Below are 26,508 nucleotides of genomic sequence, written 5' to 3'. Positions count from 1 at the left end.
TACCTTTGTTATATAAATGTTTTTAAATATATCTTATGTAATTAAAGTTAACTATTATACATAATAATAATATAATTAAAAGCAAATATATTTTAAATTATATGATAAATTATATTTTGCTCTTAAAATTTATCTTTAAATTATATACAAATAATATCTTTTTTGATATGTTTAAAAAATGTATTTATTTGTAAGTTCTAGACTTACGAATAAACAGATTTTAGTTTTTTAGTTATATACTAAACGACATTATTTGCCTTCCAATGATCGTTTTTTTATAGGTTTCTCTAAATTAAAAAAATATAAATTTTCATTAAATAACGTTGTTGTAATAGTATGTTCACTGTTTATTATACATATAAGTATTACTAAAACAACGACTGAACTACTCTACAAAAATTCATTTGAAAAGTTGAACAGAGGTTGAACAAAATTATAAATTGTAATAAACTTTATTATTAATATTGCAAGTCCAAAATAGAGTTTTGTTATGTCAGTTTTTAAAAAAGACTATCTTGAACTAAGAAAGAAATCATTTTTTATTTCCTTTTTTTATACTATTTTTATTTTTTTTTAATTTTTAGCAGCACTTATTAAATTCCACTGATTATACTTTGGTAAATTATTTACGATTGCTAATATTTGAATATTTCAGACATATATATTGAACTATGTATTTTATATTTCTTCTAGATAAAAAAAATAAATTGGTTAAAAACTTCACATTTTGGATATTATTTATATTTTGTGGATATTGACTATAGAAATATAAAATATATTTATTTCTTACACTTTTTAAATAAAGTTTTATTTTAACTCGATATAATTAAATACTTATAGAAAAGTCAATTAAAATAAAAAGTAATTACAACAGATAACATAATTTCTATAGGAAAGGGATTAAAGCTACTATTACACTGTTAATAAATGTTAACTGTTAATACTATAAATGTTTTTCTGCAATTTTGAATTAATTCGGATCTAAAATAAAAATTTCAACATGATTTCTGTCTGTTGACAATGGGCCGATATTAAATTTCATGTAAACTATAATTTTATATATTAAATATTTCAAATGAAAATAATTATATCTAATAATTAATACCAATATATATAATTACATATATCTTATTATATATATAATTAATATCAATATATAACATATAATTTTTATATTTTACAAATTCCTGTCTTTTCTCACTTTAAACTAGGAATTATTAATATTAATTTGAATATTTTTAATAAATCATTCCTAAGTAATTTAATTGCTGAAATGGTTAAAAGATTAATATTAATTATTTTCACATTAATATCATATTACGTTATAACGTGTAAAGGAGTAATTACTTATGTAAATAATTATTGCACACACATAATATAGTAATAACGCCACATCTCGAATGGATTAATAAATTAAATATGTAAGAAAAAGTTTATAATCAAAAAGCGATAAACCAAGCATTTTTCGCTTGTTTGTATTCTCTTTTTGTCTTTTGATGACAAAAATTGAACATTTCCATGCTTATTTGCATGGAAATGTTCAATTTACAAAAATAGCCATAAAAAAATATATTAAAATTTTGTTTTCTTGGAACAAGGAAAATAAACTTCCGCCATAAAACAATAATAAAAGCTAGGATAAAAATTTATTTAAAATATTCATAGCTAGAAGATAGCAGACAAACTTTAGTCTCCGAATTCATCAAAGGAACATAAGGTCACCCAAAATCATACAGCGATGTGTTATCCTGATTTTTTGCATCAAATGAATGAATTTGAAGATTCTAAAGTTTATCTTCTGATTGTGTACATATTTTTTTTCATTTTAAACTTTTTATAACGAGTAAAATCAATCTTATTTAAAATAACATATTTCTGAATATAATTTAGCTTTAAAATGTTATATGCAGTACACTCTATAGTCTTTTTCCGTTTGATCAAAAATACAACTACAAAGAATAATCAGATGTTATTGAATGACATTATTAAATGATATATTATTGTAAATTCATCGAACTTCGTTCAGATATAGTCTATATGAATATTGGAGTAATCAATAATCTATTATTATGAATAAAAAATGGTTATTTCCGCTTTAATTAACATTGATACAACCAACGAAAGCGTATATTTAAATTGAAATGTTTTAATAAATACTTTTATTAAAAATTTCTTTGACACTAATGTCAGGTAAAATTAGAATTTATGAGAAACTTTAATAAACGTTGTTAAATTTGTATAATTATTGCAGCATACAGTAAATAATAGAAAAATAAGTTACTATTCGCGAATGATAATATCAGTAATAAAGCTACAACAATCAAATGATTGTAAATTGAGTGATACACAATTTATCACTCAATCTACTGTCATTAGATAAAAATATAAAAGTTTTCAAAGTCAACGAAACTGTCTTCGCAAAAGTCAGGAATTATGTCAGCAGTATATGTATATATATACTGCTGACATAATTCCATAAAAAAATATATTAAAATTTATAACGTTTTAACGTTTTAATATGTCCGTATTTTATACAACTATTTAAATTAACAATGATAATATTTTAAAACTATTATAAGTAAAAACCTTTGAATTTCATTACAATTATATATATATATATCTATTTTGTTTTTAATATTTTGTTTGTTTTGAAAAGCGAAATGAGCAAAGTGACGGATTCGTAATTTTCCATATATAAATTACATACTTTAAATATAAAATCATGTATGAAATAAGTGCAAATTAAATTTATATATATAATGTTTTGGAGAAATTGTAATGAAATTCAAAGGTTTTTACTTATAATAGTTTTAAAATATTATCATTGTTAATTTAAATAGTTGTATCAAATATAATGTCAATTAAAAACGGACATATTAAAACGTGTGTGCTCCGCTTAAGCTGCTTTACTTTTTAATAGTTTTAAAACTGATGAGTTAAGAAATTACTAGTCGAAAATACTGTGAAGCCTATTAGTTTATATTATTAGTTTATAAGTAATAAAACTAGCCTCATCTTAGATATGTGTTAAATTATAATATGCACTATATTTCACAAGCACATTTTAAGATATAATAAACTTTAAATGTGAATAATAATAATCTTAATATTTATGCAGTATAAAGAGACGTTCAGAAATATAACCGATAATAAGCGTACTCACCCGTAATATTCGAAAATTTACTTCTGATTAAAAATTTTTTTTTAAGTTTTGGAACGCTGAGCTTGAGTAGCGTTCTCGAGTGTTTCGATCGGAAGCTTAAGGAACATATATTTTCGATTTTTAAAGACATTTTGCGCTCGGCTCCGAACGTGTGCATAATTCGCGTCATCAACTCCTTGAAGTGGGTGAATACGATGCTCATGCGCTGTTTCCCTGTCGTCGAATTCATGCGATTTCCTATTCGGACTCGTGAATGTCTTTTTTTTTTTCTTTTTTTTTTTGTAATTTTTAAATCTATTTGTAAACTTACGACACATTTACACAATATTAATATCATGTTGAATTCAAGAAGTTTTAAAATTCTTCAAAACGTGTTTAAAAACAAAATGAATGCATTTTGGTAGCCTTTTCTGCCCCGAAAAAATATCGGTCGTGAAGCTTCGATAACAATCTGTTTTCATTATTAGAATTTTTGGAGAGAAACCAAAATTATTCCCATTGAAATCAAGTACATATTTTAGAGAAATAATATCAGCTAGCTCGATTCTTATCAAGTAGACTTAATAAAATTGAGGTGACCAATAATTAGGATAGAGATGGAAACGACCTCCAAACAAAATACCTTGAAGAGAAATACCCAAGGATACTTGTAAAACCAGTGTGGGAAGAAAGGTTGGCCGTTCATCTTCAATTGCTACTCTTCAATCAAAAATATTTATGTAAATTTCTTTTTCCTGTATCAAACTGTTTTGACTGATAAATTAATTTCCCTTTTCAATAGTTTCAGCACTTCTGTAAGACTGATTATAAACTACTAATAAATTCACTTGTTTTATTCTTCTGGCGAAATACTAGAGTGAAATGACCTTATAAGTTAGTGTTAATTTACGATTGGGCGACAAATCCAGCCAACCCATCACTATCATTGGCCATTTTATAGCTGGATAGATGCTTCAAGGTCAAATGTTACGAAAAACAAAATAGCAAAAGGAGTAAATATCGGCAAGAAAACATTAATTTGAACTTGAAACATTAAAATGATTAGTTAGTTTTTTACAGCATCGATTGTAAACATGTTCACTATGCGTAAGAAATTAGTCATGGTCAACATGCATCGTTCCGGCAATTAACCCAACGACGCGCTAAATCGGCATTTACTACCTTTTTGCCACTCGGAACGTAGAGCTATATAACAATTTAACACCTATTAATTTTCATTAGATAATCATTAAAACGGGTTAAAATAAATAAATTTATTTGTAATAAAAATATATAAATAGGCCTATATACAACATCTTAGTTAAATAGCATCTTGTATTATGTAAGTTAATTAAGTAATGGGCGTAGCCATATTTATGTCAGTTAGTAATATATGGATATACGTATTATAAAGCACGCCTTTCTCACAGTTTAATTTTTAAGTTTGAATAGTTTAAACTTTCCTGTTAATAATACGATAATAAGTTTAAGAGAAGACTTTATTTTATATCTTCCATGAAAGATTGAATTGTTTATAAGATTCAACAAATTATAAATTAAGACAGTAATATAGCCGATGTTTACTGTATATTAAATTGTTAAAATAATTTTTATTTACAGAAATATCAAAACTAATTTTTTTTTAAATGATAGATATATGGTAAAAAAGAAGCATAGAAGTATGGTAAAAAATTGGAACAATTATAAAATAAAATTAGTATTTTAAATTTTATAAGAAATTTGGAAAAATTATTTGAATGAGTTTTCTGGCATCTATACATACAGATATCGGTAATATAGTTTATGAATATATAATATATGTAATATATAATATGTAATATAACTTTCAGATGGGTTAAGATTATTGTGATATGCAGATTTAAAACAAATCTACAGCAAAATTACCATATTTTACGGTTTATAAGGTGCACTCCATTTCAGCACAAAATTTTTAGATAAAATATTTAATGCATGTAAAAGTCATTCTGCACTTTTGGGTACTCGGTACCAATGTTTTAAATATTGTATTCTAGTTTTTTAAAAAGTAAAGTTATAATATATACTTTCATTTATCAAGGAAAAACAAGATTTTAAAGAAATCATTTACCATTAAAATATTCTACGTATATCTATCCAAAATATAGTTTAGCTCTAACAAAAAAAAAAAAAAAAAAAAAAAAAAAAAAAACAGATAAATAATAATATATTTAATTAGATAATGGCATTTTTTTCAAGAATTGGGTTACCTGTAGCCTTCTCAAAGCCGGTTGGAGAATTCATTAGTTTATGGGAAACGCAGGGTGATTTTTGAGTCTTTTGTTTGAACAAAAGGTTGTCTTATATGCCGTAAAATACAGTAATTATTATTATTATTTTACTATAGGCGCGCTACCGTATACAGCACAGGCTTTCTATTGATACTTTAATATATTTATTTTTATAAATCGGAAAAATCAAAAATATATTTTTACCTATAGTTGGAAAATTGGCGTCTTTAATTTCTAAATTGTATTTACTACTTAGATGCTTCTATAATAATTATCTTATTCTCTTCAAATTAGTATAAAAAGTTAACTTACCCAAAACCAAAAGTGAACTGGATTGTTTTTCTTACTTTTCTCATGGATGTCTTGATATCTCGTTACTTCTATCTTACTCTTCTATCTATTTAGATGAAACTATAAACAAACTTGAAGACTGTATTATAGCTTTCATTTTATTGGAGGAAAAGATATTTTATGATCTAACTTATGATATTTCTAATTTTTGTTTTTAAGAAGGAAATTTGTTTTTTACATTTTATAAAAGTTATATTTATTATATATTCTATTTATTCGTCTGTAAAATAAGAAATATGTTATAAATTGCAAAAAGTACAAATAGACTATATATAAAACATCTTATAAGTAACTACTGTATATCATTTTTAGATAAATATATTTAGGATAGGCTATTACTTTTAAAAAAAAATGTTAACCTGTTCTTTTTGGCAATATTATAAAAATATATTTTAGGTTATTTAAAATTAAAAACACAATAAACAAACTAAATAACAGCATCTACAGTACAAAACATTCAATATTACATTAATTTAGCAAAACTGGTTTATTACTGATTATCCAGCAATAAATCAGTTTTGCTGAATAATATGGTGTTGTGCTTTAATGTTATTTAAAATAATATATAACACAAAATCTTTTTAATTATTAAACTTTTTATGGATATTATTATCTCACAAGTAATATTATTTTATTATAGTATATTTAAATTACATAATTGCAAAAGTTACAGTATATAAAAATAAGTATAAACTTGTTTTTGAAAGGTGAATATATATTACAAATGATATAATATATAATATGTAATATAATGTTAATGGTATTATTATATAATATATAAAAATAAGATATTTACATAATTATTCTATATAGGCCCTATATATACTCATACTAAATTTAGGCGGTAATTCCGAGAAAATCAATCCGTTGTGTTCTGCCGATCTCTTCATTGATCATTCGGTACAAGTGGATTTTTCTAGGACCATTTTGAGAGATTCCCCAAACCCAGGTGGTGGAGATCAAAGCAAAACAACTTTTTGCAATGACTGTATACAAAACGGAGGGAAATGTCGCGTAAATTTGGAGTTTTCGGATGCCTCCCTTTCCGGTTCTTCCACGAAACCCGATCGTTCGGAAATTCGTCCCTTGTCGTTACAGAGGATATCGAATGATAGCTCTAGGACGAAACCCAATTTACCAGTTAACAAAAGTATTGATATCAATTCCATTTTTAATAAACAAAGTCCAGTCGTGCATCCTCATCCAGAACTTCCTATTCAACATTTCGTTTGTCCATTTCATTCTTTAAAATCTATAGGTGCTGATACTCTTCAAAAAAAAAAAAAAAAAAAAAAAAAATTAGATTTAGAATTTGAAAGAAATCAAGAAAGATTTTCATTTTTGAAGTGGGGTGCTAAAGCATTTAAGAACATGATGATCATTCCTCCGGGATCTGGTATAGTCCATCAAGTTAATTTAGAATTTCTTGCAAGAGTGGTGTTTAATCAGGACAGACTTTTGTACCCGGACAGTTTAGTCGGAGCCGACTCCCACACAACAACGATAAACGGACTGGGCGTTGTAGGTTGGGGAGTTGGAGGAATAGAAGCAGAAGCGGTAATGCTTGAACAAGTCATAAGTATGATGCTTCCTAAAGATGTCGGCTATAAATTAATAGGAAAGCTCGATCCACTCGTCACCTCCACGGATGTCGTTTTAACCATAACAAAACACTCGAGACAAGTCGGCGTTGTCGGAAAATTTGTGGAATTTTTTGGCCCTGGAGTATCAGAATTATCGATGGCAGATCGGGCAACAATTTCTAACATGTGTTCCGAGTACGGTGCGACCATCGGCTTTTTGCGGTTGACAAGAGTCTGATGTACTTAAAACAGACAGGCAGAGACGAAAAAATGCTGCAATATGCAGAAACTTATTTAAGAGCCGTAAAAATGTTTCGCAATTACAACAATCCTAACGAAGATCCCATATTTTCTGAAACAATAGAGTTGGATCTGGCAACCGTGGTGTCTTCTGTCAGCGGACCGAAGAGACCTCACGATCGTGTTGCCGTTAGCAAAACGAAAGAAGACTTTTTGAAATATTTATACTCATACTGTATATAAAAATTAGATTATAACAATGTTAATGGCTTGATATTTCGACATTGTATTTTATATTTTCGATAAATAAAGCTTTAAAAGTAATTATTCTTAATTTGGATTTTACTACAAATAAATTTATTTCTTGTATACTTATATTCTTAATTCCTAAGTCAATATTCAGATTGAAATTACACGCGTCACAATAGCCAGGTCTTATTGTCATATATATATATATTTTTAAATTGTCTTAGTTTTTGAACTAGTAGAAATCGATTTTTAACTTTGAGATATTTGTACAAATTCTGTAATTTTATATTTTTAAAATCGTACATAGGTAGCCACTCACTGTGTGTAAAGATATACACAATACGCAGGCTAATCCGTGCTTATTTTAAATTTGCTTATTTGACATGGTTTATGTTATATCTATTCTGGGGTGAGGAATGAATATTTTGATATAGAAAACTGAGGATTTTAAGTTCTAATAAAAGATAAAATTATAAACAGAAAATTCGGGTAATTTATATAGTCTTTAGATTTTAATCAAAGATTAAATTTAAGTAAAATGCAAATTTTCTTCTATAAATATGAAAAATATTTTTAAATGTATGAAACAATGATTTTTTGTTTTTTACTTTATGTTTATCGACTAAAACTGAAATATACTTTTGAGGCTGTAATTGTAAAAAATTGTTGTTGTTTTGTTATAGAATATGCGAAATTAGTGTTTTCGACGATTTTAATACATTATATCATGTATTAATATTAATATCCTATAGTATTATACATGAATTTATAATAGCAAGTGCAAATATAAAAGTATAGACAATTTTCTTTTAAATGATAAAATCATGTTCAATTTTAAAGTTAGGTCTAAAAATCTTGTCAAATATTAATTTTCTGAATTAAATAAGAAAAATAAAATCCAGAAAGTGATCATCTAAATTATTTCTGACATGCATTTTTAAAATTCTCCTTTTTTTCCATAATGAAATTCCTAAATTTTTTTGGATCAGAATTTTTTCCAAGTTAAATGAATTGAGTCAATATTTTTGTCAACATGTTTACAAAGAATTAATTAACATAATTAAAGGCCAACCAGTTTTATTAAAAGCACGTGTAACGTTAGAGGAATTAATTTTTTTCATTATTTTTTATGGACTTATTAAAGTTTAAAGTTTTTTATACAATATGCAGTTATTTCATTTAAAGTATAGACTACTATATAGGAAAAATCTGAAAAAGTATTGGCCATTCATTCATACCTTAATTCATTCGAAATTGATAAAACTTTTATTTTAATTGTTAAATTCCATTTCCAATATGCAGTAGTCATACATTCACAATTCTATATAATACAAATTATATTAATCATTTCCTTTCAACTTCAAAGCTTTCAAATCTTATATTTCTTTGTGAATTAAAGTTTCATATTTCGGCAGAGTCGTCAAATTTCACATTTTTGTAATTGGCTTATAACAAAATGTTAATATTTAGAGTAAATTTAAATAACAAAAAGATAACAACTTCGAAATATATAATATCTCATGTTAAACGTCTTTCTAAAACCGGTGGTTCCCAACCGATGTTCCGCGGAACACTGGTGTTCCGTAAGCATCTCCCAAGTGTTCCGCAGATTAGTCGCAAATCGGAAAGTGTACAATCGTATTCGAGCCGCCGAATATCAAAAAATTAAAATCATAAAATTTTCATAAACTTAAATATATATGTACGACTCGTACTTATGGAGTGTACTACTGTTTCGAATAAGATAAAGACAATGATAAAAACTGAATGAAATATGTAAAAAACATCAGGCACAAGTTTCCCATTAAAGTTATTTAAGTATATTTTTTCCTGTCTTAGAATTGGCGTTAATAATATGAGTAGAGATTTTGAATTATGACTGCTCAATTCTAATAAAATAACTGATGACAAGCTTACGTATTTCGTATTAACTTAAGTAAGTGTTCCACTAAAGAAAATTGCTCACAAAAGTGTTCCACATCCTAGAAAAAGTTGGGAACCACTGTTCTAAAACAACTATTCGGCTACGGCAGAAGTTTAACCAAGTCTCAAGTTTTCAGATTTCTTTGTTAATAAAACTATGTTTTTGTGATAAATTCATTTGCATTATAATCAAACGCAATAAAAGAAACTTCTCCTCAATACTATAATAATGGTTTTATTATAAATATCTGGGATAACTACTGTCACGCGTATACACACGTATATATGTAACAAACATTATATACAATATTTATTTACTACTTATGGAAGTAGTAAATAAATATTGAAATTATGTTATTTATATAATCATATTCGGCGCTTACAAGTTTCCAAAAATATCAGTAACTTCAATGAAATTTATCTTTATTTTTCATAAAAAAAACATATATCTGCGATAATTTTCGTTAGCATTTTGTTCGGAAAAAGTTTCCTTAATAAATTTATCAAAATGTCTACTTTATATGTATATGGTTGTTATTTTTTTCAATATTTTGTTTGATTTCAGGTAGGCAAATTGTAGCTTAGACATACTAGAATCTTGATTTGGCTGAAAAGATAGTGGATATTTTAAGTCAAGTCCTGTTATGTGGTTCTGCAATGTATTTTTGTTATTTCCATCGAATGAAATTACTTCTTAATATATACAAATAAAGAAATATTTTAGTTATTTTATTTTCTTATTTTACAATGAAGACTGTATTATCGTTAATTCGATGTCACAAAACATGATCATATGCGAAATTTTATTGATATGAAATTGATGTTCGGCCACCGTTTAACAAGTCGTTAATTGAACCGAAAAAAGCTTATTCAGAACTTTCTGCAAAGTTTTTCTTTTAGAAATAAGTATGTAACTTTTTGACGTCCAGGTTATCATATTATTTATAGATTTATAAAAAACATGCGTAATTTTATGCAAGTCTTTCGGTCCTCTGCCATTGTAATACGTAATGTTTTGAAAAAGTTATTTATTAAAACTGCTTACCAAAACTTTAATAATCTTTGTTTTTTTTGATAAATTTACACAATAGTATGTTGTTATATAATAGAATTAGGTAATAGAACTTCAATAATTTGAACTTTCTGTGAACTGTTGATCTATGGAAATAGCGCAACAGTTTACAGAAAGTTCAAGACATAATTCCAAGCATTGTTTTTTTTTTTCTTTCATATGTTACTATATGAAAGAAATTCTCATTTTCAAAATACTTTTGTTTACGAACCGCATAATTATAAATTGATTACGCATGAATATAGAACGTGAAATTCGCTAATGATTTGTAATTTAATTAAAAGTTTTTTGTGTTATGTATAGTGATGTAGAATTGTACTGTCTGTCTTAGCTAACTCGAATAATTTGATACTCTGAACTTTCCTTGTATTTATAAGTTAAGATGCTTTTTACTCTTCGCACCCTGTGGGTCTTTCAATCAATCATACCCATCATTGGTTTGGCCATACCTACAACGCGGACGCGGGAGCGAGGGATGAGCCCCGTCATATTCGGGCAAACCATCCCCGAAAAATTCCTGGAAAACCACAAGAATTTTTTCTGAATTTAATCTTGGATCTTAGCTCAGGTCCTCCGGGGGTCAGTCATTATGTCTTAAAAGTACGCAGAAAACACTGGACTGATAAGTACATATTATATTATTAACGTTATTTTTATAGTCTGATTCTCGTTTTAAAATAAATCAATATTAACTTAAATAATTAAAATGAAACATGATTGTCGGGTTTATTAATATAAAATAAGAACATTTATATTTATTAAATCGTATTAAAAATGTCAGTTGCATCCCTTAAATTATCAAATTTGAATTAATGATATTTATTTATCAGTAAATTTAAAATATTTTTACGAAATTAGAAAAAAATATGAAGCTGAATTTAAATTAAAATTAGTCTTTTATTTGTCTTACAAATTTTTTGAGATTTGTAAATCATGGCAATATTACTTTAGTTAAGTATTTTATTTTACAGGACTACATTTTGATCAAACGTTTCAATTAATTTCTATTTATTGCGTTGCAATTCTCAAATTACAGACCTATGCATTCCTACTGTCGTACGTCTGTCCGTTTATCCTTCGGTAATCTCGAAAACGGAGTTAGATAGATGAAAATTGAAACCAGATATGGAAAGCTTAGTGGCTGGATACACCGATTAATTATGTACGAACTTCCGGTCCCAGAATTTCGTATGTAGCTAACCGTGATTTCAATTCAAAATATTTTAGCTTATATAGAACGATAATTTGATGTAAAATTGATCCTTACGATAAACTGAGATCAATAACATATCTCTCGACCGTATTCACGTGATCTCACATTTTCTGTGATAAAAGTCAGTGGCCAAGCGATTCCGTTCTCTGAATACTGGGAGTTCGGTCGTAGGTTCGCGCTTCGCCAGGACGAGCTGGCCACGTGGTTTTTCGGGTCTGTAATGCCTTAATAGGGCTTTAAAAAGGCCTCCCGGAAGACATCACCCCTAGACAGATCGCCCAAGTGTTGCGTTGCCGTAACTTAATAAACAAACAAAGCGATAAAAGTCATGTGAAAAATAACGTCATTATAGAGAAAAAATAATCAGAATCAGTATCAAAAGTTAAATATAGTTAACTTTTAACTAAATTACTAAAATATGATTAAAATTGCAGCTCCTACAAATAACAAATTTGGATTTTTCAGTATTCTGTTAACTGAAATACTAATCAATTTACACTTATTGCAAATGAGTTATATTTTTATGTTCGTGACTATTGCGCCAAGGAGAAGGTCATTCGACATAAACATTGCAAAATGCTAGCTATCTATTGATAGAACGATTCTCGATTTAGCTCTACCAGGAAAATTCAAAACAACTAAAACGTTTAATATATTTACATTTATAATTTATATTTTTCCGATTCCCGAGAATCATTTATACAGATTTTATTTGACTTTCTAACATCGGAAAGTAACTAATCTAGTTTCAATTGTGATCCTACCCGTATGCATTGTAATAGATGATATTTCGACTTCTGTTAAACTTTTAATGGATATAAATTTGCATCATTTTTGAAACTTATTTTTTTTACATTTTACTGTTCTTGCGCAACGCTTTGAAAAATTCTTTTTTTGAAATTCTTCCTCTAAACATTTTATATATATAAAACATTTTTATGAATGTATTATACTTTCTTTGTATATTAATTATTTATTTATTGACAGCCGGTAAAATGATGCTGCCTAAGGCATAAATTTGCTAATTTTTATTTAAATTTTATAATATAATTGTCCATTTGATAAATCAAATGAAAAATTTAAAAATTTTCTTTTGATTTTTTATCACACCTTGAATATCTCATTTACTTACATTTGTATAGTAAGTAATTAACAATTAAAATTGATGCATCAGTAGGTTCCAGTATTAAATAAATCAAAAGTAAATTAAAATTTTGTTTCCCCGAACGTTTCGAAATAAGCATAAATAACATCGTTATATTTCATATAATATATATATATATATATATTTAATTAATTTTGCCTTATTGCAAAAATAAAAATAAAAAAATACAATTAATGTGCGTAAATATTTAGTATGGAAAACAATTCTAATCTATGACACAAATGTTGGATGTTAAAATTAAGTTCATGCAGATGTATTTTAATTTAAATTTTTTTTCCAATTTAGTTGAAATAATTCGCATTTGATATTAAAACCTGATTCAGTTTCACTTGCACCTCGCAACTCTTATGGAATCATTATCGCAAAACTGGAATGCTCCTAGTTTGAAAATTGTGCTTGAAGAACAATTATTACAATTATATTAAGTATACATTAAAACTTGGGATAATACAAAAGTACAATTCATCGAAAGTTTTCCTTGAATTTACATTAGGTTATTTCTTTTCTAACGAAGAAATTATAGACGAACGTCTCTCAAGGTTCACAAGTGTCCTTGACAGTCAGCTGTGTACACGGCACCATTGTTTGTTCCTTAGGCGTAAATGTCCTTGAATATCTGGTTCCGTAGACCGCTTTATTTTCATACAGAGCTTTTGAAATGGACCATATATCGAAGTTTGGCTTTTGTTAAAAACTTTTATCAATTGTTAATATTATGTTAATAGTACACCTACAAAATTGAACAATATTAATCGTAGTAATACTTGTCACTGTGGAGTTTATAAATCACCGAACTATTGTATTAATATATTATATAATTATTACTAAATAACATCTATTAGAATATTAATAATAATTTTAATGTTATTTCAATAATATATAAATAAATGATAATTTGACAGAGTATATGGCTATTTATTAATTTACATTCATAAATAAAATATATCCGAATAATAAATTTCTCCAGTGCACACAATAATAATTATAATAATGTAGTTTGGAGAATAAAAAATAAATAAATTGAAAAGTACATTATCAATTTGTTAATTTATCAATTTACATTATCAATTTGTTTATTATGTAAGATTAATTTTTTTTTCATTATAGTAATTTAATTCATCGTATTATTTATAAGTTTAACAAAATAATTTGTTATTTGAACACTGATTACTGAAAAACACCTTGATTACAGAGCAAGTTAAATTTTATTTTGCTTTATTATCTAAAAGAACAAGAGTCGTAAAATTCATGTAGCCGGGTTCGTACTTTTCATAAACTCGTGCATAACATTCACTAATGATCTTCTATCATAACAATGTAAAATTTAAATGTTTGTCATATAAAATAAGTAGTAATGAAAACAATAACGGACGTTCGCATCTGTATCGTATTATAAATACATTATTTTTATTTTAAAGTTATTTTTAATGTAATAATTAAAATATAAAATTAAAATATAATACATTAAAATTAAATTAAAATATAATACATTATTATAAGATGATACAGATGCGAAAGTCCATTATTATTTTCATTAAAAATTCGCGAGATCATTTATTTGTTATAATGAAACAAAAGTTAATTTATTGATTTATTTACTAATATATTATACATTCACTTAACAGAAAATTTGAGTTCAAATTTTAAATCAACCGAATATACTCTACGCCCCGATTTGCATATTCATTATTAGTGCATTTGAAAATTAATTTTTTTGTGAGTCTCGAAGCAATTTCTTTGTATTAATAGACTACTAAAAATCATTTAGTTTGCCAACAGGAGTAATCGTATTGGGAAAATGTTTATTATAGACAAACTGTATTTGAATACAGGATTCACTCAAGTGAGATTTAATCTCTCTCTTCTCGTGTAGATATGTTCTGGAACATTCTTCCATTCTTATGACATAACAGAAATATGTAGCACTGCCTTAGGCAAAACAAGAATGAGAATAAGTACGATTAATTTGCATACATCAACATCTCGAATTTTATTTTAAAGATATAAAGTTGTTAATAAATTACATTATTACATTAATTTTACGAAAGGATATTTGCTTATAATTAATAATTGCTGGTTATTCATCAGGATGTAGCGTTTTTAATAGGGAAAAATAAGAACAACATACGAAAAATTATTCATTTAATAATTAATTATTTTTAGCTTTTTTAAGCATTGCTCCCATTTGTTGAATACAGTATTTTATTAAAATATGCTAATTAATATACTTTTAATTAGACGATTTAATACTTTAATTTATCATTACAATCAGCGTTATTTTGGAGTATAGAATTTTTAAATATTTATTAAAGCGCATCGACACAAATTGACAAATCTCTGAAACGTTTTGTAATGACTGGATCGTTTTGAGCGAAATTTTGCAAATTAATGAACTAATAAAAATGGCGTGTCGTGACGGAGGCCGAGTTTTAAAATTTAACCTAGAACGGTTGATATCGATAGGGTCAAAGGTCATCGCCATGTTAAGTGAATGGGAAAATTTTACAAAAACGTAAACAACCGAGAGCGCACTACCCGACATTCTAAATATGGCGAAGCTATTGTCAATTTTTTTTAAATACCGCTCTTTTTTCCATTTTTCTCAAAAAAATTGACTATATATATGTATATAGTCAATATATATATATATATATATATATATATATATATATATATATATCTTAATTTATATGCGTTAACGTATTATACCTTCACAGCGTTTATTATGTAAGTTAAGAAGTTTTAGAACAAAAGTTTTTATCTATATATATAAAAATGAATGTATGTCTGTGTGTGTGTGTGTGTGTGTGTTTGTCCTTCATGCACTACCACACCATTTATCCGATTGCCACGAAACTTCGGGAAGTTATTTAATACACTCCCGCGAAGGTTTCTGGCACATGTAAAGACCACCATTTCCCCCCTTTCAAAAATATATTTATATATGGATTAAGGCTTTTATGTCCAACAGATGGCGCTAACTTCCGACGACCTAAGTTTGCTTTTCTGTGAGGCATTATGCTTCTCTGTGAGAATTAACTAAAGCAGATCATTTTCTATCTATCTATATAAATAAAATATAACGTTTGTTTGTTCCTACCGATTCCTTTGAAATTTTGACACAACGTTGCATTCAAATACACACGTGTTTTTATATAATATACATGTCGAAATCCCCCCTGGGGGGTGAGATGGACAGGATCATGGCTTACTGTGAAGAACTTGGCTTCTGTTATACTATTTTAGATGCGGTTTTTTGGGTTTTTAATTGCGTTTTAATAGGGTACGTCAATAGAATATACACTAAAAAGGAATTTTTCGATATTCCCCAGCAGGGAGAGGGACGGGATTAAGGCTTACTGTGAAGAACTCAGCTTCTATTTATACTATTTTACATGTGGTTTTTTGCATTTTAATTGCGTTTTAATACGGTACGTCAACAGAATATACACTAAAAAGGGATTTTTCGATATTCCCCTGCGAGGGAGAGGGACAGGATTAAGGCTTACTGTGAAGAACTCTGCTTTTATTATACTATTTTAAACGCGTTTTTGATTGTGTTTTAATAGGGTATGTCAAGAGAATGTACTGTACAGTTTCAGTTCAGTTCAGTTTTATTAAAAGGTACAAATTAATGTACATCCTGGCTCCGAATGTACTGTACACTAAGAAGGGATTTTTTGAAATTCCCCCCACGGGGAAGTGTTACACATTTATAAAAGATACATTTTGAGCCACAACAACGCGTGGCCGGGTCAGCTAGTATGCTATAAATTTCATTTGACTTAGAGTGAGCAATGGAATCCAGAGAAAGGATGAACTGAATGCGCGACGTCTGCAAATCACTTACAATCCGCATAAATGAGCCCAAATATACTTAAATTCACCTTTTAATTAATTTAAATGTAATTTAATTTAACAAAGCAAAACTTAAAGAAAACAATATTGTTTTCTTTAAGCACACGGCCGGATGGCCGAGCGGTCAAGGTTAGCAGCCTGCCGCCCTGGGGACCCGGGATCGAATCCGGACGGGTCGAGAAATCCCCAGGAATTTTTCGGGGGGTGGTCCGTCCGGATATGTCGGTCCCGGTCCCTCACCACCCGGCCGCCTCATTGTGGGCCTGGCCGAACTCATAATGGGCTTGCTATAAGAGGCCCTCTTAGTACCCACTAGGCGAAAAGAGTTACAAAAAAAAAAAAAAAAAAAAAAAAAAGCTCACGCAAGATCCAGGAAACTGATTACAGTTTGAAAGAGGAAAAGGAAAATTTTTTCAAATTTTCGGCAAATGTAGGGACATTTTAAATTTCAAAGATGTATCTCAATTTTTGACCATTTTTATTAAAATTCGTTTATGATCAATAAAATATTTCTCTGTTAGCCGTTAACATTGTTGGCCGAGGGGTTAAAGTGTCAGTTTATCGCTTTAGGGGATCCGGAAACGAATCTGGGCGAGTCGAAAACCCCAGGAATTTTTCGGGGGTTGTTTGTCCCGGATATGTCGGCCTCCGGTCCTCCCCGCCCAGTCGCCCAGGCCCCATTACGGGCCTGGTCTGGCCTAACTCACAATTGGCTTAATGAAAAAACCCTGTTAGTGTCCACAAGGTGGAGAAAGTTAAAAGAAAAAGTCACATTAACTTGACTTCTATAACACATTTGTAAACGAGTTTATCCATCTAATGATTTGCGCAAAAGAATATTATGTCTAGTTTTATAGCCTAATTTTTAAACACTGTTTTATAGACATAAACCCATTTTATCAATAACAATAGCTATATTTAAACTCTCTAATTCCAAAGAAATTGAAGTTACATCCTCATTGGTAGGGTTTCTCGTTTCCCGGTCTTTTGTTTGTCCGGGGATTCCGGAATAAAAGTGGACTGTTTCCCGGGATAGAATTAATTATTTTTAAGATATACAAAATAGCTCGAAATCAAATGATATAATTATTTTTCATTTTTTAAAGTAATCTAATACGTTCTACAACGTCCAAAATCACATTAATAATGCTGTGTAAGATATATATTAAAAATTATTTTTGAATTACGTAGAAATGTTTACTAATAGAAAAAATGTATTAAAGTTTGGAAACTGCATACAACAACAACAACAACAACAAAACTTTGAATTGAGTTGAAAATTTAAAGAAAAAATGAATTTAGATCAAACTTCTAACTTAGAAGGTAATTTTCGTTTTTTAAATAAAACATTATAATAATTTACAATAATATTTTGTAGTATAAGATTTTATTAAAAAGCAAAGATGGCCAATACTTCGATCACTCAATCTAATTCTTATTTTAGTAATGAAAAGTCTTGCTACTGAGAATGCCCTTTCCGATTCAATTGATGTGGTTGGAATCGTGTCTAATGCATTTAAGAGAAAATAGATGTTATCTGTTTTTTTCACCTGTAGACTGGAAGATTTCTAGTTCGTTTTCGAGATTGCAGTACTTCTTTTGCTCTCTAGTATTCTTGATTTGTCTACCTTGGCTGCTTTAATGGCGGTATTAAGCTTGTAGCCCGATAATTCGACAGTTCGTTTGTCTTTAATAATCAGGTTTATGAAAAAAAACTTCATACTCGTTTGCATCCTTGCCAATTTGCACAATCTGGCATAATGCAGTTATTGAAGCTACTAGGCATGGTTAAAAATTAAGACAGCATAAGCACAATTAATCCATATATTACAGGTTCTGACAAGTAAAGAATTTTCAGAGTCCTGCCACAAATAAGCTACGCTTTGATTATTAACCATTTGTAACATGTCATAACGAGGAAAAAATTTAAAAAATTAATAAATACAAATTTATTCTGACAGTTTATGAGTTAATTATGCTTTCTATTTGCAAAATTTCCTGAACTTTAACACAAAATAAGAAAAAAGTGAATTTTTAAGAAATTTGCGGGATTTCCCGGGATAAGAAAAATTTCCCGGGATATTTCCCGGGTAAAAAAACGACCGGAATCCCGGAATCCCGTTTGAGAAACCCTACTCATTGCATTATCCTCTGAGAAAAACCTTCGCAGTTGAATGTACAAATGTAGTGAGTTTTCTTAAATAAATTTAAATGAAACCGAAATCAGAAGAAAATTATCCGCAGAAACATTACGGTGTAATGCACGCTAAACAATTATTAAAAATATGCAACTTCCTATGATTTTCCCATTCTTTCTCTCAAACAGGATTTATTTTTAAAAATCAAGCAAAAAATTATAGATAATTATTGTTTGTAATTCTCTTTCTTCTTTTTATTTTAAAAGATTTAAGGGAAGTCAGAACTATTTTGTATTATGAACTTGCTGACTTTACTTTTGTCTATACAGTATTTTGATTATTATTTTCTCAATCTTAATAATGTTACAAAAGAATGTATTTTGTTTCAAACATCCATATCTTAAATTCTTTCTTTTTTAGTTAAGTCTTATTTTTTGTCATCAAAAACAAAAGGAAAAAGGAACCAACTGTAAATGTAAATTGCATTTTTATTTATTAAATTATTGCATTTATAATTTAATAGATAACAATGTAAAATGATAAAAAGTAAAAACAGCTAATTATATGAAATTTCTAACTCTGGATTGCGTTATTAACCATTTTTTTTTAAACTCTTTCCGCCCTGTGGACACTAAGAGGGCCTCTTTTAGTAGGCCCATTATGGGTTCGGCCAGGCCCACAATGGGGCGACCGGGTGGTGAGGGACAGGGCCCGACATATCCGAACGGACCACCCCCCTGAAAAATTCCTGGGGATTATTCGACCCGTTCGGATTCGACCCGGGTCCCCCAGAGCGGCAGGCTGCTACCTTGACCGTTCGGCCATCCGGCCCAAGGGTTATTAACCATTTTGATTAATTGGATTAACCATTTTGAAAATAAAATTTAAATCAAAATCTTGAATAACTTTTATTTTAAAATTAATACAAAAAGAATCTGCATAATCAATGTCGTAGCTAGCAGTGGCGTAGCGAACATAACTGGCGCCCCTCTTCCCCTTCAGAAACACAGTTTGTCTTGGAGACCATTTGGGCGCCCCTCTGCGAGTGGCGTCCGGTGCATGATACACCTCTTGCACCCCCCTCACTACGCCACTGGTAGCTAGGGTTATTGCACCCAAGGCAAGATTCTGATTTTGTGCCCTCAAAAATCTACTAGATACAGTATATTGAAATACTAAGAATCGCTTTGCTGATCGCACCCTCTGGGGTTTTGCCTCTGGTGCATGCCCCTTCTGCCAGGCTCTAGCTACAGTGCTGCGTATAATATAAAAAAGTGTAGTTGTTTACAGTTCTATTTATTATACTTTTTTTTTATCAAATTAATTTTGAAAAAATTTCAAATTATTACTTTTTAAATTTATCGAGAGTAAATTAAATTTCAAGACCAAAAACTTGGTAAATAGTGTAAGTGCTAATTATTTCAGGTCATAATAATGTCGTTTTAAATGTGACCAAAATTCGATATGAAGGTGCAATTTATGTCAAATTGAATCTTAATTTAAAACCTGGCATTATTATAGTAAAAAAAAAAAAAAAAACAATACAGTAAATTTAGAGTTATGTTTCAGAATAAGTTTTGAGTTTTCATTTATAAGTTTAAAACTCAACGTAAAATATACTTTAAAAAATCTGGTATTTAGAAGAATTGATAAGCATTAATTTTTATTTCACACTGCATTTATTTAAATTTAAAATTTTTGGAGTGCTGCTTATTACTTGATTTGATAGTTCTGTTATTATTATTATTTTGGGTTTAGTTGCTGTATACTATGCCTATGCCGGACCAGAGTCAAGGCATTCAGTAGTAACCAAAACAAGACAAAAATTAATTAAATAAGCGAGTCAGTGTGTCTGTATTCAGGAATTTCCTTACAGTATGACATGTATTCAATATAGTAGCCTTCTGTAGTATGTATGTATTTCTATTCAATTGTAATGTTCCCAGGTTTTTGTGTAGTGTGTGATATGACACCTGTAGGAGAGAACAACAGGTACTGTACAATAAGCACCCTATCCATCCTCCATAGATGTCTTATTTCCTAGGCAAGTTCTGTGTACTTGCTAATTTTTTCAGTGTATGTTGTATATTGTGAGTGTTTGGAATGGATATAATCTATAATATATGTGATTTTATTGTTTGTCAGTGGTGTGATGTCTGGTCTGTTGTGATAAATTGTTTTATCTGTGATTATGGCTCTGTCGTAGTACATTTTGTGCGTGTTGTTTTCCAATACTGTCTGTGGAATGTATTTGTAGTATGGTTCGTGGATGTCTAATAATTTGTGTTTCTTTGCAAGCTCTTGGCGTATTATATTTGCTACTTGATTGTGTCTATGTAAATAATCTGTCTGTGCCAGGAGCTTGCAACCAGAAGTGATGTGTTCTATGGTTTCTGGCATGATGTGACATTTTCTGCATGTGTCATTTGTGAGTGTTGCATCTTTGAGTATGTGTTTTCTGTAGTTTTTAGTATTTACGACCTGATCCTGTATGGCAATCATGAATCCTTTCATCTCCTCAAAGAGGCATCCGTGATCTAACCAGCTGTTTGATGCAGTTTTGTCAACAAAATCCTGGGACAGGTCGTAGGGATGCCTGCTGTGGAGTGCCCTTTGAGCCCACGATTACTTAATGGTATCTATGCTTTTTATATGTTGTGTCGTGTCTGTATGACATGAGTGTATGTTTAATGGTGTGTTATTTGAATCTGCTAGAGTTACTGCTTTATGTAACTGTGATGTTTCTTATTTTTGTAGGAAAACTCACAGTTACTGTATTTGTTTGTAGTGAAGGTTAACTATGTCAATCAGGTCATGTCCTCCATCTTTACGTGGAAGGGTTAGTCTTTCTATGGCAGATTTAGGATGATGATGTTTATGCTTAGTAAGTGTTGTTCTTGTTTTCCTTTGGAGTTGCTCAAGATCTGTATAACTCCAAAAGAATAAGTGAGTACTGGTATAACATATGTGATATTCTGGCCCCCCCTTTTTTATTGTTGTTTCACTATCGTTCTCCCCTCCACACCAGTAAATCGTAAGGAAAAAGGGAGATAGTTTACAGCGACAAACGAGTCGATGAATATTACGTGGTTTTGAGTAATCGTGCAGGTGTCTGCAGACACGTGCCACGTGCAGCAAAAGGAGGTGACAAAGGGTCGTGCATTGATGTCCTTTTTGCATCCGTCATTGCGTAGTTGAAGCTATCGGAGATCGAATTTATCGTTTTTGTCTATGATATTTGACCCGAAGAGAGAATTTCGGCCCTCGATTATAGACTGTCTGTCGATTAACACGATGTTAATGTAAACAACCGAGAGTCAGTCGGCGAAATTAAGAAATTATTGTCAAACCTTACGATAATTAATAGGAAAGAACTGTCAAATTCACAGGAATCTATGTCATAATATTTCACCTTCAAGACACCAACGTCAACAATTCGACCAAAGAATATGTCTGTAACAATCCGTGACGGCTGGATATGGACCCGGCACAGCTGACAGGTGTCCATATTAATCTTCAACTATTTGACAGTTCTTGTTCCTCGAAATTAGTATAAAAAGGGCGCACACCCGATTGCCCGGGCGGCGTCCAAGCAACTGACAAGAACTGGTCAACCCCATCTACTCCGTCCAACCAACGTCCCGAGCGAAGACAAGCGACGAGGTAAATTTAGCTTTAGTTACTTAAGACCTCTCTCTCCCCCCCTCAATTGACCGCGAGTTAACTTCATATAGTCGGAAAAAGAAAAAGGGGATTAGATCTCTGGAATGTCGCGGACGCCGACGCCTCTCTTCCAACGTTTTGCCTTGTATCACTCGTTTATGTAACCACTTAGTTAATGTTGTTATTAAATTTATTTGATTAATTATGCGAGAGTGATTACTCGTGATTACTCGCCGACGCCTCATCGACTTATCCGCGACCTCCCACTCGATTTTTGCCATCCTAAACTGCCATCCACTGACCACGTGAGCGGGACTCACCTCTCCGTTGTCGGATAACGGGTTAAGCCTTGATTCTTAACCCCCGATTCTCACACGTGTGTGTTTATTGCTATAACTGTGTTTTGCATTTAACTCTGTTCTGAGAATAGCATTTAACCTACTTTGGTATTCTTTAATTAATCTTTGCTTTATTTGTGATGTTCTGTTAGTTTGGCCTGTTGGAATCCTAAATACTTGTAGAACTTGCCCTCTTCTATGGATTCAAATAACGTCTCCAAATGCAAAATCTTCTTTCTGAATTCAGGATTCCTTTTTCTATGTGAAGTGTTTTGCATTTGTCTAGGCCAATTGTGATTTGTAGGAGTTGATGAAGTTGTTTGTGTGGATGCATAAAGTTTTATGTCGTCCATGTACATGAGATGTGACAGTGTAAACTGTGTTGTTTTTTTATGTCTGATATTGTAACCAAATTGCATGTTGTTTAACATGTTGGATAATGGGTTCAGGGCTAAGCAGAACCAGAGAGGACTCAAGGAATCTTCTTGAAAAATTCCTCGCCTAATGAATATTTGGTTTGTTTGTATGGAAGTTTTATGAATCCTGAGATGTACTGTTGTTCTCCAATGCTGCATAGTGTTTTGAAAAAATGCAATGAGTGATGGATGTATTTTGTACATGTGTAGAATATGTAGCAGCCAACTGTGTAGAACACTGTCAAAATGTTTTTCTATAGTCTATATAAGCCATGTGTACGTTTCTATGTTGTTTGTGTGCTTGCCGTAGAATGACTGAATCTATGAATGACTGTTCTTTGCATCTCCTGTGATTTCTCTGGCAACCTGTTTGTTGTACTTAAGAATGTTGTGTTCTTCAATATGTTTATATATTTTGTTCGCAATGCAGGATGTCAATAATTTTTAGTGTTGGAAGACATGTAATTGCTCTGTATTGTGGGGTCTGTGGTATTTTTAGGTTTCATGTAGGTAATGCCCTGAGTAAGAAATTAGCAAACGTGTTTTGTATCGTTTGAGTGTACATGCTTTGGCCGCAACTTTTTGTTTTAGTGTATCAATGTACTCTGTAATGTGTGTGTTGTGATGTTAATGTTTTGTGTTTTGATTTTCTTGAAAATGTTGTTGTTTCTATAATTTGGATGTTATGTTGTTTTTAGTGTATTGTGTCAGCCTGCCTAATTGCTATCTAATGTCATTTATTTGTGTTTCTATTCTTCTCTTCCAGGCAGGCTTGTGGTAGAACTGTGTTTTGTGTGTATCTGTCTACGATTGTATTTTCAGTCCATGGTGTGTCACTACTGTGACTGCCCCAGCATAAACTAATGTATGAATGTCTGCGAGTGTAGAAATTGAATGAATGTAGTGTGGTAGTAAGTGAGTGTTTACATAATTTAGTTTGTTTCCTTCTACCTTTGACATGTTGATTTTTGGTATCTGTGGTCTTTGTATAGGATCTGTCCCTGTATATTTAGTGAGTGTTTCCTGAAATATAAGTGAGAGCATATTAACTAAATCTATGTCTATGTTATCAGTGGTGGATGAGGAAGTGTCTGTAGTATCATTAGTGGTAGTTGATGTATGTGTGTTATAGTCAGTGCTTGTTGTTGGATTATCCTGACAGGTTATGTGATCTTCATTAATGTCAAATGTTCTTGTCCGTTGATGTATTTGATCAGCAACCTGTTGTTTGTGAGATAAGGTTATTGTGTATAATTGTTCTTTTTTGATCAACAACCCTTTGTTTGGTGACAGTGAGATGAGGATATTGTGTGAATCTATGGTATAGTTGTATGAATCTATATGTTGTCATGTTTGTTTGGAGTCTTGTGATGGTGTAGTAAATGTGGATGATAAACTCATTCATTTCCATTGTCCATTTCATCCGTTGGTATGGTTTTCCAGCCTTTGTGGTCTGTGGATGCATTGCCACAGAAATACCAAGACTAGGTTGGTTCCTCACAACTGCCTAGGGCAGGGATGGCAAACCTTTTTGAGTCTGCGTGCCATATCGTAAGCATACTTAGCTTTAAAGATGTTAATGCGTGCCAATGTCATAGACTTCGAATAATGATATTTAAAGAAATTAAACGAATATGCTTACAAATAAATGTAAAAAGTCTGATTGAAAAAAAGATGATCAGGTGATAAACAGAAAAGATGATTGAAAAAGACAGAAATCATATGATACATTACGTGCCAGATGACTTTTCTTATGTGCCACTTTGGGCACGCGTGCCATAGGTTCACCATCCCTGGCCTAGGGCATTGCAGTAGCCATGCTTAGACTGGTACTGCTTTCGCCACTGGTAACCAAGGGAGACTTTGGTCTATTTTTCAAACATAAGCCTCTGCCTAACCCAAGTACACAAAACTTGTTAACCTGGGCTACATTCAAACCAGTATCACACTTAGACCAGATTACTACCATGATAAATATCTCCACAGAATGTGGGAGTGGTCACCCTTAACTTCATTTCTCCCAGTAGACCTTACTGGCATGGGTGTCCCTACCAGAAGCTTGTGCTTCAGTCTGCATTGCTCTAAGGATCAGTAAAATTATCACATCACAAGCAGGTGGTGACCACGAAAGAGTTATTATTATTATTTATTATTGAAACAATGCTTGTTTAAGTAGTAAAAATTACTGAGTATATGTAGTGGAAAGTACATTGCAAATACACATGCACATGTGCATTATTATGACTTTAGAACAATTTATATGTATGAAATCTACAGTCTGAAAAATTAAATATAAAATCTGCAAACTTTATTTTTCTTCTAAACATGCAGACATAATATATATATATATATATACAGAAATATTTCCATAAAAGCCGGATGACAATAACAAAGGACTATACACAACTTTACAGTCTCCCCAGGGAGAATATATGGCAGTTCTTGAAGAATATACATTATCATTACTGAAGACAAGCTTGAATTTTCTCGATCCACTCTTGAGCAGTTTGAGAGTCTGCCGCCATGAAGTTGTATATTCTCCTGATTGTGCGCAACTATAAAAAATAAAAATAAATTAATTTTTATTAGTTATTTAATTCCATGATTTCAAATTTGCTGAAATCAAAAAGTTTATCAATAACTGTACATTTTAAAATTTATCAGGATTCTATGATGTAATTGCAGATTATTATTTGACATGAATTAGTTACTAAAGATACGAAATTTGGGGGGGAAAAAATGATATTTTTCAATACACTTTCTTAATTAATGATGGATTCATTTTTTAAAGACTTTTTCATAAATTAAGTTTTTTAAAAATACAAAAATGAAAATCTTACAAAAACAAATTTAAATTTAACATGAAAGATGGAATTTACTAACATGATGG

General features: G+C 30.1%; 2 protein-coding genes across 4 annotated transcripts in view; both read right to left on the bottom strand.

Annotated features, from left to right (window-relative positions):
• LOC136977969 (proton-coupled zinc antiporter SLC30A1-like) overlaps nt 1–5,793 on the bottom strand; it is a 38,654-nt gene extending 32,861 nt beyond the window's left edge. Inside the window, exon 1 of one of the 2 annotated variants that reach the window (XM_067273586.1) lies at nt 5,722–5,793. The gene's annotated coding sequence lies outside the window, so the exon portion shown is untranslated. Of the gene's footprint in view, nt 1–3,163; nt 3,347–5,721 lie in introns of those variants that run through there. The other variant, XM_067273585.1, reaches the window with a different exon arrangement.
• Nucleotides 5,794–25,904: 20,111 nt separating this feature from the next.
• The window catches only part of Sbf (SET domain binding factor), a 139,992-nt gene continuing 139,388 nt past the window's right edge, over nt 25,905–26,508 (bottom strand). For both annotated transcript variants that reach the window (XM_067273684.1, XM_067273685.1), the window contains exon 41: nt 25,905–26,173. In XM_067273684.1, the coding sequence (XP_067129785.1) occupies nt 26,081–26,173 (93 nt within the window). In that variant the 3' untranslated portion in view covers nt 25,905–26,080. The remainder of the gene's footprint in view (nt 26,174–26,508) is intronic.

Source organism: Centruroides vittatus, unplaced genomic scaffold, assembly GCF_030686945.1.
Source record: "Centruroides vittatus isolate TY-2023 unplaced genomic scaffold, ASM3068694v2 contig_484, whole genome shotgun sequence".
NCBI classification, from domain to species: Eukaryota; Metazoa; Arthropoda; class Arachnida; order Scorpiones; family Buthidae; genus Centruroides; species Centruroides vittatus.
The sequence above is the reverse complement of the archived record's forward strand: the minus strand, read 5'-3'. Positions and strand labels throughout refer to the sequence as shown.